Source organism: Amblyomma maculatum, chromosome 8 (genome assembly GCF_055883805.1).
Source record: "Amblyomma maculatum isolate TAMU_Amacu chromosome 8, ASM5588380v1, whole genome shotgun sequence".
Classification (NCBI taxonomy): Eukaryota; Metazoa; Arthropoda; class Arachnida; order Ixodida; family Ixodidae; genus Amblyomma; species Amblyomma maculatum.
In genome coordinates this window covers 30,842,413-30,857,082 of record NC_139351.1, presented here as the reverse complement: position 1 = coordinate 30,857,082, position 14,670 = coordinate 30,842,413, and the positions used below count along the sequence as shown (strand labels likewise).

Below are 14,670 nucleotides of genomic sequence, written 5' to 3'. Positions count from 1 at the left end.
AAAAATTTCACCATGGCTGTGCAAACAACATAAAGGTATGTAGCTCGCAGAATAAGTTGTGTTTACGTAGACGGCAGTTCTATGTCGCCACTGAGAGTAAATGACGTCTAAAAACTGATACTCACAAGCAGCACTTGACCTCGACTTCAGCGAAAGCTGCCAATAGTACAATTGCTTTATAGGTGTGCTAACATAGCGGACATTCTGCTTTTTTACAGCCTGGCTACTGGAGACCCAGTCGGGTGATGCCTGTTGAAGACAATCCTGCCTCTCGCGAAACCCATTCCGATCGCTTTGAAGAGGCATCGGCAACAGAAATTGTTGTCGAAATTCATCACGTCAGCGTGGTAAGCGGGATACAAAAACCTATGAAGTCAAATATTAGCATCCTTAGAACTGTACGGCAAACCAAAGTAGCGTAGATAAAATCTGATCTGGGGAAGGGGGGATACCATGCCAATGCTGTGAAGCTCTTTTCTCGCAATTTTCGATGGACACCCAAGACTACTTCATTTATGCTTTTATTTCTGGCAATACTCGAGTTTTGGTTTTAGTATGCCATCGAGGAAACAAGAAGTTTATTCTGCGCAAATTTAATTCATCTAATATTTACGGGAATTCGGGGTGGAGCTGTAAGTTGTAATTATATGAATAGATAAAAGCCGAATAACGGCCCTGTAAGTTTTTAACCCATTGCGAATCCGGCGTATCAGACATCGAATGGTGAACAAAGCCTGTACTGTCGACTGCAAAAGCATGCGGAATGCGTTGTCGGTTAGAAGTTGTTCTACCTGAGGCTCGCAAATCAGTAGCTTTGCATGGTTGCCTTATAATATAATGCGTATGTAGTATCATATATAACTAGCCACATTTATGGCGGCTAGGTTACGAGACTATGCTGGAAATTTTTTTCTGCACGCATGTTTTACACTATGTTCTTGTTAGCGGCATCTTTTACGTGGATCCTCTTTACTACTAATAAATAGAAGCACCCAGACGATTACGATACGCTGTAATACTAAGGTTTGCAGAGCTTTGAATGGGGCTATTTGGTGTATTCATTTAAGCAATCCTATATGCCAGTACGCTACTTCGGGCACCGTTCTTTACTTGGCGGCACAAATCGCGTGCTAGTGATCGACAAGCATCCATCCGTTTTGCCAGTGGCACAATCCCCCAATACCACATTATTTCCGATTTAGGAGCTTCGCTTAGCGGCAACGAAGAGGAATTCCATGCCGACGAGTAACAGCTTGATTCTGAGAGCTTCCGCTTCAGCAGCGATTGGCAGAAGGGAAATTGGATAAATTTTATAAAACGGAATGAGAACAGATTTAAACGCACCAGTAATCTATGTTTATGCGGCGTATCCGAATTGCGATTCTTTAGCGTGAAAAGCGGTAATTAGAATATAATTTTTGTGCTTTCCTTTTTTTTACTTTCGAATATTTTATTACTCTCAAATACTTTTATGAACGCATATCAAAATTTGAAGGAACACGTAAGCTTTGCTTTTAGGAGCTTGACGCGATGGCGTTTAGGGCTTCCTCAGGATCTATGCACAGATCACTAAGTTGTCCGAGACGTGAATGCACAGTTTAATCATGGAAGGCTGGCAGTTGTTGTTGTTGCTGTAGGAAGAAGGAAAAGAAAATGCACAGGCCTGCTACTAGTAGGCTCTGGATTTGAGCCACCTCCGCTGACTCGTGCTGTCTTAGAGAAAATAGAGAAGAAAGTAAAGGAAGAGGGGGCGAAAGACGCGCGCCGCAACAACAGCCGTCGTCCATCACCGAAGCGGTGGCGGGTGCGATGACGGCCTACAACATAAAAATTCGGTGGCGGGCAAGCCCCCGTCGCAAGCGGCGGTGACCTACCTGTACCAGCCCCATCAGGGACGGAAGGCTGGCAGAGGCAGAGCAAATTCTTGTGCCCCAGATTGGCAATTTGTATGGACCCCGCCGCGGTGTGGAGTTGTTGAGATGCCCGAATACTCGGCCGGAGCACCCGGGTTCGATTCCGATCACCGGCGATTGCGTTTCGATAGATGCGAAACGAAGAGGCGTCCGTGTGTTGTTGCTTCTGTAGGAAGAAGAAGAAAATGCACGGGCCTGCTACTGGCTCTGTAGCTGAGCCATCTCCGATGCATTGTGCGAAGAGGGGCGAAATTAAAGAAGAAAGAAAGAAAAAGAAAAGGGAGGAAGAAACATGTGTCGCAAAGCCGTCGTCCGTCACCGGAACGGCGGTGGATGCAATGACGGCCTACAACAGGTACAACCACCGGTTGCGGGCGAGCCCCCGCCGGGGCCCCGTATTCCCAGCGCCGTAGGGTCAGTAGCATCCACCACACCACCCTCGATGTCAGCGCACGTTAATGACCCTCAGGTGGTCGAAACTTCCTTCCTTCCTTCCTTCCTTCCTTCCTTCCTTCCTTCCTTCCTTCCTTCCTTCCTTCCTTCCTTCCTTCCTTCCTTCCTTCCTTCCTTCCTTCCTTCCTTCCTTCCTTCCTTCCTTCCTTCTTTCCTTCCTTCCTTCCTTCCTTCCTTCCTTCCTTCCTTCCTTCCTTCCTTCCTTCCTTCCTTCCTTCCTTCCTTCCTTCCTTCCTTCTTTCCTTCCTTCCTTCCTTCCTTCCTTCCTTCCTTCCTTCCTTCCTTCCTTCCTTCCTTCCTTCCTTCCTTCTTTCCTTCCTTCCTTCCTTCCTTCCTTCCTTCCTTCCTTCCTTCCTTCCTTCCTTCCTTCCTTCCTTCCTTCCTTCCTTCCTTCCTTCCTTCCTTCCTTCCTTCTTTCCTTCCTTCCTTCCTTCCTTCCTTCCTTCCTTCCTTCCTTCCTTCCTTCCTTCCTTCCTTCCCCATGGCGCGGTTCAGGTGTCCGCAGGAATAGGTGTGACAGATACTGCGTTTTTTCCTTCTTGTGAACCAATTATTATTATTATTATTAATTGCTGTAATTGGGTGTTGTGCCAGGGCACCGTATCTCATTTGCACTTACGCTTCCCTTTTAAGTGTAGGATGGAGTAGCATTAGGAGTCCTTCAGGATCTGAACGCTGTCATTCACCAGTCGCCGCGACGTCCCCGTTCCGCATGAGCGTGGCAGGTTGTGGGAGGCCGGGCGGAATCTTGCGCCTCAATTCGGCCAGCGCCAGCTGTGACATCGACGCCCCATTGCCCACTCTATAGCTGCCCGCTGGTTACGACGATAGTGACGGCGACGCTACTCAAGCCAGGAACAAGAATCTAGCAGCTGCCCTCTGGTATGTCCGCGTCTCCCAGGCAAAGCAATATAAGCACATAGTCGAAGACAGAAATTGCATTCCAGCTGCGTTTCGATGGAGGCTAAGCAAAGTGGCATCCGTGGGCTGTGCGATGTCAGTGCACGTTAAAAATGCCCGGGCGGACGAAATTACTCCGGAGCGCTCCATTACGGCACTCCTTTCTCTCTTTTCGCTTTCACTACCACCTTCCTCCATTCACTTAAGGTGCGGTTCAGGTGTCCACAGAACAATTGTGACAGATACCACGTCTTTCCTTTCCTATGAAACAATTAATATTATTACTATTGTTATTATTATTTCTGCCCTTACGAGAACGTTCAGTCTTTCAGGACACCACACGGATGTTATGCTACGACCGTGGACTGCTCGATAGGTCACGTGCAGTCGGAGTCCTTATTTCGAGAATAATGGCAGTGTAGGATGGGGCGCAAAACTGTATACGCAAGCTCCGATAAGCCCTGGAAGTGCTCTAGTGCGGTACCTTGACGTGTATAGCGTATGCAAACAGCGCTACCGGCTTTGCGCATAATATTGATAACGGGACTTCTGTATGCAATCAAATTTAATAGGGGACTTTGGTTACCTTCCCATAGGTGTTCGTAAATGGCATTGAATGGTTTGGGAGCCACAAAGCACTGGAGGACGTCAGCCTGAAGATCTACGCTTCACAGGTGACCGTGCTCCTCGGTCACAATGGCGCCGGCAAGACGACGCTCATGCGAGCACTCACAGGTTTGTGCTGGCGCTGCAGCGCGGGTTCACCACGCGGTCGACGCGGTCGTCGTGGTGAACGATTGTTGCGTTAATGGATGTGGTTAAGAAATGAAAAAGAAGATGTAAACATTCATTTTAGAATAATTTAATAAAGTTTCCCCAGATTAATTGTTCACGATATGGCAATATTTACACCATATAATGAGGTATGTGGAGATGGAAAGAAATATAACCAAGCCCTAGTTCTAAAATGTTTGTGCTATCTCGAGTGATTCTGTTTTAGAGCTCCTTAGGTTTTACTTTCAACCATTGTCTCCATTGATAGTAAGTTATATGTTCAAATGAACGAAATATGTATCGGCTCGAGCATAGTGCCACCGTTACAGTGTACTACAATAGGGTACAATTGTGTTGCGAAATCTTTATTGCTAACTTTGATAGAGTTTTCAAGCTTAAATGGACTCGCACCTTCTAGGCTTCGTAGATATTTTGATCTTTTCCTTAATGATTTAAAACTTTCGTCTGATAAATGGTCTGGCTATAGTGAAATCCGAGCTTTCAGCTGCTGTCCTCGTTCCGGCATTTCCATCTCAGTTATATCCCAGTTGGCCCCGCCATGGTGGGGCAGTGGTAAGACGCCCAACTACTGTCCCGGAGTACCTGAGTTTAATCTCGACCGCCGGCGGCTGCGTTTCAATGGAGGCGAAAGGAAGAGGCGTCCGTGAGCAGTGCGAAGTCAGCACACGTTAAAGATCCCCAGGTAGTCGAAATTACTCCGTAGCTCTCCACTTTCGGCTGCCCTTTCTCCTTTTCCACTTATGCCCGCCTTCCTCCCTTTGCTTACGGCGTGATTCAGCTGTCCACAGGAACAAGTGTGTCAGATACTGCGCCTTGCTCTTCATGTGTATCAATTATTATTATTATTATTATTATTATTATTATTATTATTATTATTATTATTATTATTATTATTATTATTATTATTATTATTATTATTATTATTATTATTATTATTATTATTATTATTATTATTCAAACCCAGTTGTCGTCGTTCCATCCAGTTGTTATACTCAAAGCTATAGATCTTAATTATAACAACCACGTGTGTGGGGCGTATAGTCGAGATCGACAAGTCTTATTCCCCGGCAATTTCTCTCACTCTTAGCTAGTGAAGGATTTTTAGAGTGGTCTTGTTTTACATCTGCTCTGCTGAAATGACGCCTGCGCCAGACGGGACTCAGTTTGCATCATCTAATTAATAAACTGGATGAGGCGGGCTACCCAACCTCATTCTAATGCTCGGTGGCTGAATCCTTGCTTAAAGCTTCGCAAGATGGAGCAAAAAGCTCCCCCGTTCCAAGAGTTGGCTAGCCAAAATAAATACTTATTTTTTTATATTTCAGTAAGGCTTCTTATAACCTTCACAATAATTCCGGCTGATATGGCATTAATGTGCTTTGTCTGCTCCCTGCAAGCTTTCAAAATATTGCAGTTTGGTGGGAATATGAACTTTAAATTCGTAATCTGTGGCACGAGGCATTCAAAACTGTATATTTCATGCGCGACGGCCCCTAGATTCCACTCAGTTGTCGTCGCCTTTGTATTGGCCAAACGGACAGATGATTAAACATCGGCTTGCAAGAGAATGGTACCTGCCTGCAGAAGCCTGGGGAACTGTGACTGGCTGTTCACCGTCGAAGTTGCGAATACTGCTATCCTAGGCGTAATCGCGCACAAATTATAGCAGTTTTGAAGTAAATAAAGCACTTGTAAATACTGAAAGAATATGAATTCCGCATCGGGTGTCTGGACATTAATTTTTACCGCTTACAAGGAATTCAATAGTTTGAATCTCTGCATCACTAATACCTCATAATATGCTGTAATTTGTAACACCAATAGAACTACTACGTAATCAGTAAATCACGTCTAATCTAATTAAAAGACCACTCACATCACTGCATACGGATACATTCGTATTACTACGTTATTTATCATGTATAAGGGAAGTATTTTCTACCTGTCTGTTCTTTATACTCGGGTATTTGAAACCGACATTGTACTTGAAAGTGTACAAGCCATTACTATATAGATCTGCCTTCATTTTTATCCCTATCGTGTAAAAATCATAACGGGGATTGAGAATATCGGGAAAAAATAAAGAGCACTGCAGAATCTGCATTAGAGTGATACGAAAGCACGGATACTGCTGTTGGTTGCTTCTGGTTTCTTCTAGTTACTTAATTCACTTCTTGTTTGCCCATTTTAGTCTGACACTTTCAAATTGCGCGCCAATCCCTTCCTATGCCATTTTTTTCTGCTCTACTTCCGGATGCGTGACGCCATATCCTTGACGTCATATCCACTACGGCACCCTTTCTCTATTTCAGCTTTCACTCCCACCTACCTCCCTTATCTTACACGCGGTTCAGTTGTCCACAAAACGTGTGGCAGATACTGCGCCTTTCTTTTCCCGCGACTCAGTTATTCTAATTAATTACCTAATGAACTTATCGGCCTAATTATTTTTTCGGCAACAACATTATGTCACCCTCTATCGATTGACACCACTCATTAACCTCTACCACTTCTCAATTACAACTGCTGCGGACACGATTTTGCGGACAGTCTGCGGACACGGCTGCGGACATGGTCTGCGGACAGAAATCTGTGGATATAGCGAAGTAATGCTTTCGTAATAACAAATAAAACGAAGGAAGGGATAGTTGGAACGACAATCAGTTCAGACTGACGCTATCGTGAGGTCACAGTGGTCATTCTGCAAAGAGAATTACTGTTTCGGTCCACATGCCTTTAGGTTTCTTCGGACTTTTGTGTTTTTTGTTGTTGTTGCTCCTGCGTGATTACGTTTTTTGAACCTTTGATATTCTTCCTGCCAGTTTATTTCTTTTTTTCTCCGGTTGATTTGTCTTCGCACGGTGTTTACCATCATTATGCTAAGTGAATCGGTTTGTTTGCAGCTGCATTATTTTTGCACGTTTCCACACACTACATGTTGATTTTGTGTCTGCTGCGCGACTCTCATTCCATCCTCATTTTTTCTGCTTAAGTTTCAAGTTGCTTTTTGTGGTAATGTTTCTACCCACCGACTTTGTAATTGTTGTCAGTTTATGCGCACCTGATCAACATAAGTCATGTTTGTTTTTCATGTTGTCGTCTTGCCGTTGTCCTGTTCTTTGTGCGGTTTTAGTCGATACGAACGCGTTTGACTTATTGTCTGATCGCTTGTTTTTGAGGCAGAACGTCATTGCTGCAGTGCGGCAGAAAAGTTAAATTCTTCAACGTATTCTTCAATCTCCCATCACTGATAGTTTAACCACTGCAGTCTTATCCTCCCTTTAATCTCCCATTCCTTTACGGCACTACGGCGCGGGTCAGGTGTCCGCACAACAAGTGGGTCGAATACTAGCTGCGCCTTTCCTGTGAACCAATTATTACTGTTAATATTATTATTATGAAGGAATGGGAGAAAGGTGGGAGTGAAAGGGAAAAGCTAGAAAGAAGTCCCCTAGTGGAGTGCTTGCGTATTAATTTCGTTCACCTGGGGATCTTTACCGTCCACTTACATCACACAGCACACGGAAGGCTATTCGTTTCGCCTCTATCGAAACGCTGCTACCTCAGTCTAATATTAATTGCAGTTCATAAGGCTATTCGCAATTTCCTTTAGTTCCTAGAAAAACTAAGACACCGAAAATTTTGAATGCCGTAGAAGGGAATATAAAAATTAGGAATTGATGGAAAATAGATCGCAGTACCTTATTCATGAAATTTACCAAAAAAGGGACGATGCATCCAGGATATGGAAGGATGTTGCTTCGTCAAATGAAGGTTTTGTGAAACATTTCATTTGTTCTGCTGGCTAGTAGTAGTAAGTATATGTATAATTATGCTTAGAACGGCAACCAAATTTTTGATAATTGTGTGCTACGAATTGCTTCACATGATTAGATTGAATACTGTCTCTTTGGTTTCCTTATAGATTTAGTAACATCTGAAATGTGTGATGCCGAGTGCGAAATTGTGAACGTTTTGAAATCAGCTTGTCTAATTTCTTGTTTCACGCTACATGTCTTCAGGCCTTCTAAAGCCTACGTCAGGGTTCATCAAGATCGGTGGCAGTGATATGGAGGGTCCAATGAGCACCGCCTTCTGTCAGCAAGGCGATGCACTTTTTCCAGACCTCACCGTGTACGAGCAGCTCAACTATTTTGCTCACGTAAGCAGCTGAACACAATTAATTTTAGATTTACATTGTCAGCGACAGTCTGCTTATTTTGGGAAGATGCCCAACCTGACCAAATTTTGCTTTCTTTTCCTTTTAAATTATTTGCAGTATGAGCTGATATAACGAGGTAACGTCTTTAAATGCTGTGAACTAATAATATTAGCAAACTGATCTCTGGATGCAGAATTAGCAGCGACACAAGAAAATATTTATCCTTCAGCTTACCGTCAGAGAATGTAGTGTGCTGGCATCGAGTGTTGTCACGTACACATTGAGGTGCTTTTTGTTTGCTCGGTTATAAGGCTTATGGGAAAATGGTTATCTTGCCCTCCCCCCCCCCCCCCCCCCCCCCCCGGGAAAGCTTCGATGTCTGTGTTTTACTTCGCATAAATCGGGTAAAACATGCGGGATCACTTTTTGGGAGGTCTTGGCGGACTGGCATTCAGATAACGGCACAAGTGGCCAAGGTCTGCCATCCCCGAATTAAAAATCAGTAGATTTCGAAGAAAGGAAAGAAGCAGTATACGTTTACCACTTCTTAGCTAACACCTATCGACGGCATGAAGTTGGAAGTACAGTCAGGGACAAATGTTTGCGGGATGCTGATTTGTCGAAACATATTTATTTCTTCGTTGCCGTTGGAGTTTGCCATGGGATATTTTTTCTCTGAATTGGGCGTGCATGTACTCTCGTGATTAAGAACATTTTATTCTCTATGTTTGCCCAGTCACACAGAAATAAATTATTTTCCACGAACTAACATCACGCAAACTTTTGTTCCTGACTGTAGACATGTTCTCAGTTCGAATCCCGATCTAGAACTAGCCTCCGACTTGACTATTATATGAAGGGTAAATGGGAATTGAACTGGTAAGACACCACGCTAAATGCTACAGAATGAATGCCTGCATCACCGTTTTGGTAAGAAATCATTTTCTGTTTTGGTATCGCTTTCTGCTCACTGCACTCGTCAATTAAGTAAGGAGGTCGTCTTAAAAAAACAATTATCTCGTGTACGAGGCGATGCCACGGAAAGTTAAGCCTAATATTTTGCTATCTGAATGCCTTAAGGACCACCCATATGAAGCGAACTTTCTCAGCAAACTCCATATGGCGCGGCGGAACACCGGCGCACCATCGCCGCGCCGTACCGCATGCAGCGAAAAACTGGCGGCGTCGGCAGCGTCGGCGCCTGAGCGAGAAAACGCACGAGCTGGTCCGCTTCAACAGCGCACTTTTCACACTAAATGACATTTCAAGAGCAGCACAAAATAGGCAGCGTCAAAAATGGCTCCCGGGGCTGAAACGTGGAGGCTAACCAAGAGGGTTCTACTTAAGTTGAGGACAACCCAGAGGGCTATGGAACGAAAAATGGTACGGGTAACATTAAGAGATGGAAAGCGTGCAGAGTGGGTCAGAGAAATAACTCAAGTTGCCGACATTCTAGTGGAAATTAAGAAGAAGAAATGGACATGGGCAGGACATGTAGTGCCAAGAGAGGATGACCGATGGTCGCTCAGGGTAACACACTGGATTCCAAGGGAACGAAAGCGTGGCAGGGGGCGGCAGAAAGTTAGATGGGCGGATGAGGTTAAGAAGTTCGCAGGGGTCAAGTGGATGCAGCTAGCACAGAACCGGAGTAATTGAAGAAACATGGTAGAGGCTTTTGCCCTGCAGTGGGTATAGCCAGGCTGCTGCTGCTGCTGCTGCTGCTGCTGCTGCTGCTGCTGCTGCTGCTGCTGCTGCTGCTGCTGCTGCTGCTGCTGCTGATAATGATGATGATGAAAATGGCTCCCGACAGCGCTTCTATACAGTACTATACAGTACGTCAGAGTACGTCCGACGCCGCAGCAACAGCGTACTGCAGGCGTGTTTCTCTGAAGCAGGGTTCGAGCGAGTGTTGTTGAGCGGAACGTCGAAAAGGATCCCGCTTCAGACGTATCATCAAATTAGGCAAAATCACAACACTTACAACATTTTATAGAACGACCTTACAAAGCGGTGCCGGCCGCTAGCGCGGCGCACGACAGTGCTCTGGCCGTGCGCTGCTCCCTAGTCGTAGGCCTATTTTGTTTGGCATCGATGGTACATGAAAGTGCGCTATGAAATTCCTTCGCGCTGTAGTAAATGGCCTATTCATAGAAGTGCCTAACTCTCTATCTGGTTATCTAATTTCACCCCGCCCAGACAAAAAATATACTAACATATGCTAACGTAACAAAAATATAGCATCACCATATCGACCTCACCCTAGCTGCTGCTAACCGTTCACTTGTTCTTCGTAAACGTACTCTCAAACACGCTCATATCCATGATAAAAAACGTGCTTATATCACTATAATACGCCATAAAATTGAATATGCCGCGGCTATTTGGGACCCTAATCAAGCCTATGTTATCACCAACGTCGAATCCTTGCAGAACCGTGCTGTGCGTTTTATTTTTTCAGACTACTCACCTTTCACTAGCGTCACAGCATTAAAACAACGTGTTGAACTGGAAGACTTCTCATGTCGGGGTAAACACGCTCGGTTAACACTTTTCCATAAGCTTTATCACCATCCACTGTTCAGTTCAGTTCAGTCATTCAGTCGTGTCCGACTCTTCGTGACCCTATGGACCATATCACGCCACGCTTTCCGGTCTCTCACTATCTTCCTAACGTCACATAACTTCATCTGCAGCGCCTCGAGGATGGCATCTAACCATCGCGTTCGCTGCTTACCCCTTCTTTGGTGACCCTTAACATTTCCCAAAGTCAAATATTTCTCCAGCGACTCCTCTCTTCTCATCAGATGACCAAAGTAGCTGAGCTTTAACTTTAGAATTTGACCCTCCAATGAGCAGTCAAGGTTTATGGTCGACAATATCGACTGATTTGATCTTCTGGCAGTCCAAGGAACTCTCAAGAATCTTCGCCAGCACCACAATTCAAACGCGTCAATTCTTCGGCGGTCAGCTTTCCTCACAATCCAACTCTCGCACCCATACACCACAACTGGAAAGACCATGCATAGCCCGAGTTATACGGATCTTGGTTGGCAGACTAATGTCTCTGCTCTTTGCTAGGCGGTCAAGGCTAACCATTGCTCTCTTTCCCAGAAGCAGGCGTCTCCTAATTTCATGGCTGCAGTCTCCTTCCGAGGTAATCTTGGAGCCCAAGAAGAGAAAATCTGTCACAGCTTCTACTTCTTGCCCCTTGATGCTCCAGGACCTGATAGCGCAAGTCCTGGAGCATCACCATCCACTACTGCGCAGTGATTTGTTTCAGTCACCTAATGTCATTTTTCCACGACTTGATCATGCCTTCTAAGTTAAACGCGCAAAGTGTCACTTATCATCTTATGCCAAGTCATTAATACCTCGCACTATCATTGATAGGAATAACTTGTCATCGCACATCGCTACAGAAACTAAGATAAAAAAAATTCCAGGAGCTACTTCGCTGTGACTGAAATGTGTAGAATATTTTGCTGTTGTTTTTCTTTCCTCTTTTGATGGTATATTTAATGTCACGTATTGTAATTGTTGCTAATTGCATCGTGTGTTTTACAATTGTATGCCCCCCCCCCCCCCTATGTAATACTCTCCTTTAGAGGACCTTTATGGGTAACCTGAATAAATAAAATAAATAAATAAGCAGTGGACCGGCTTCGAATACTCGATCGCACGCAGACCAGGCGACGACGTCTGGCGCGCCCTGTCAGCAATTTTCGTACTAACATTCAAACTTGACTGGCAGCGAGAAGCACGTTCAGGTGCTGTTTACTAACATAAGAAGTGTTCTGAACAAACACGATCAACTTAATCCTCTTATAGGTTCCAGTGACGCAGACCTAATCATTCTAACAGAGACCTGGTTGAACGCAAGAATTGAAAGCAGTGAATTTTTTTATGGCCCCAAAACATACAATATCCACCGTTCCGATAGAAAAGACAGATACGGTGGTGGAACGCTGATTGCGATATCACAAAGCATCCACTCTTTCCTGATATCGCATGTTTCCGAATTGGAAATGGTATGGCTGTGTGTCACGCTAGGTCATACGAGAATTGTGTTGGGTGTTCGCTGCTGCCCCCCAAATTCTGCAGCTGCGTTCTTTGACAGTTTGCATGACGCCCTGAATAACATTGTTTGCGTTTCCCATTGCATCCGGTTGTCCCAGTAGGTGACTTTCATCTCCCCAATATTACATGGTCTGGCCCTATTCCAGTTGTAAAGCCAGCTTCATCACATTTCAGCAATTTTAGATCTGTGCGCGTGCGTTCATTTAACTCACCTTGTCACTTCACCGACCAGACAAACAGCAGATTCGGCTAACACGCTAGATTTGCTCCTAACGACCCGTCCGAAACTAGTATATGCTATTATATGTCTTCCAGGTATAAGTTATAATTCCATGCGGCACTTCGAGCTAACAGTTTCATCCCCACGGGCCGTATCGCGCCAGAAAGTCATTCGTGACTACACCCAGTCGAAAAAAACTACAGAACTTTGTCAAAAATACGACAAAATATCCTGTAGTTCTGTCGTAACCGTCAGACTTTTCCGTAGTTCTGTAGTACTTTTCTGTAGTTCTGTAGTTTTTCTGTAGTATATTTCTGTTGTCTGTAGTTCTGTAGCACCTTTCTGTTGTAACTACAGAAATTTCTGATGTTATTACAGAATGTTCTGTTGTCACAACAGGTTTCCCGTCAAAAACCGCACAGAAATTCTGTCGTAACATCAGATAATTTTCTGTAGTTTTTTCCGACTGGGCAGTAAAGCAGACTTCAATGTCATCAACAAGAAACTAGGCAGGTATTTAGACACATATCTGGAAGGCTTCGAGCTACGTAACGTACAGGATAACTGGGAATTATTCAAGACAAAAGTGCAGGAACTCACCGAGGCACATGTGCTTGTTCGATACATCTCATCTAATACTGATACTCCATGGTTTAACCGAACTCCTAAACGTCTCTTGAATAAAAAGAATCGCCTTTTTCGTTCCGCAAAGGCAAGTAACCGAAACGACCTCTGGGTAGCCTATTTTGCAGCTGAAGCCGATTACACGAAAGCTGTACATAACACAAAAATTTACTTTTTTATACCACCTTGCCAAACATGCTATCAAATAACCCAAAGAAATTCTGGATTGTTGTCAATCCTAATAAAAATAATGCGATTTCACTCAGGACGACTCTGGTGAGCCTCTCCATCCAGCAGAATGCCCCGTTGTGCTTAACACAGTATTTTCACTCAGTTTTACCTCGTCTAGTATGAATACGACATGCACTGTGCCGCGCAATAACTTTTGCTTTGTTTCCTGTTATGATTGATCCTGGTGGTATTGAGAAAATAATAGATCCATTAAACTTTTCTTCATCGTGTGGCGTTGATGGTATTAATTCAAAGTTCTTGAAACAAACTATGATATATTCATCCCTTTATTTAGCAAAAAATATTCGCAAGTCATTGCAGAATGAAACGCTGCCCTCGGACTGGAAAATAGGGAAGGTGGTTCCCTTACACAAATCAGGTAACAGATATTCACCCTTGAACTAGAGACCCATTTCACTAGCATGCATTCCCTGCAAACTAGTGGAACATAGTTTGTATTCTAACATATTCAACATCCTGGAGTCAAACTCATTTTTTACTTATGCCCAGCATGGTTTCTGGCGAACTCATTCTTGTGACACATTCCCTGCATGTAATTATCGATAAAAATTTACAGGCCGACTGCATATTTCTAAATTTTGCAAATGCACTTGAAAAGGTTAACCACAAACAACTCATGCTTAAGCTTTTTGCTCTAAATCTAGATCATAATGTTTTAGCCTGGCTTGAATGTTTTCTTGCTAATCGTTCACAATATGTAACGCTTAATGACCACGATTTCCCTTTAATTGAAGTAACATTAGGTGTCACCTACGGTTCTGTACTAAGATCACTTCTTTTTTTGATATACATCAATGACTTGCCTAATTGCGTTTCTTCTAACATAGACTTATACGCGGATGACTGTGTTTTATATCGCGAAATCTGCACCGAAGACGACAAACACTACCTTCAGACTGATCTCAATAACATTTCTCTTTGGTTAAAAAATGGCAAATGCAACTAAATCCTCGCACGTGCGCTTTATAGAGAACTTCCAGACAAAATACTACTACCTCCACTTATGCTTTGGATAATATTCTGATTGCATCTGTAACATCATACTGGTACTTGGGTGTACTCATCTGTTCGTCGCTAACCTGGAAACCGCACATTGAACTAATTATTAGCAGCGCTAACCGCACGCTAGGGTATTTACGTCGTAACTTCATCAAAGCCCCTGTCTCTTTAAAATTACTACTTTATAAACCACTACTTCTTCCTAAATTAGAATATGCCGCCCCCCCCCCCCCCCCCCCTCCTTCGGGACCCTCATCACGCCTCACTTTGTACTT

At 44.0% G+C, this 14,670-nt stretch overlaps 1 protein-coding gene across 1 annotated transcript in view; it reads left to right on the top strand.

Annotated features, from left to right (window-relative positions):
- Positions 1-14,670, top strand: part of LOC146180840 (phospholipid-transporting ATPase ABCA3-like) — a 170,033-nt gene that overhangs the window by 54,522 nt on the left and 100,841 nt on the right. The window contains exons 9-11 of the mRNA XM_084577709.1: positions 219-347; positions 3,863-4,001; positions 8,084-8,223. Of these exons, the coding sequence (XP_084433835.1) occupies positions 219-347; positions 3,863-4,001; positions 8,084-8,223 (408 nt within the window). The remainder of the gene's footprint in view (positions 1-218; positions 348-3,862; positions 4,002-8,083; positions 8,224-14,670) is intronic.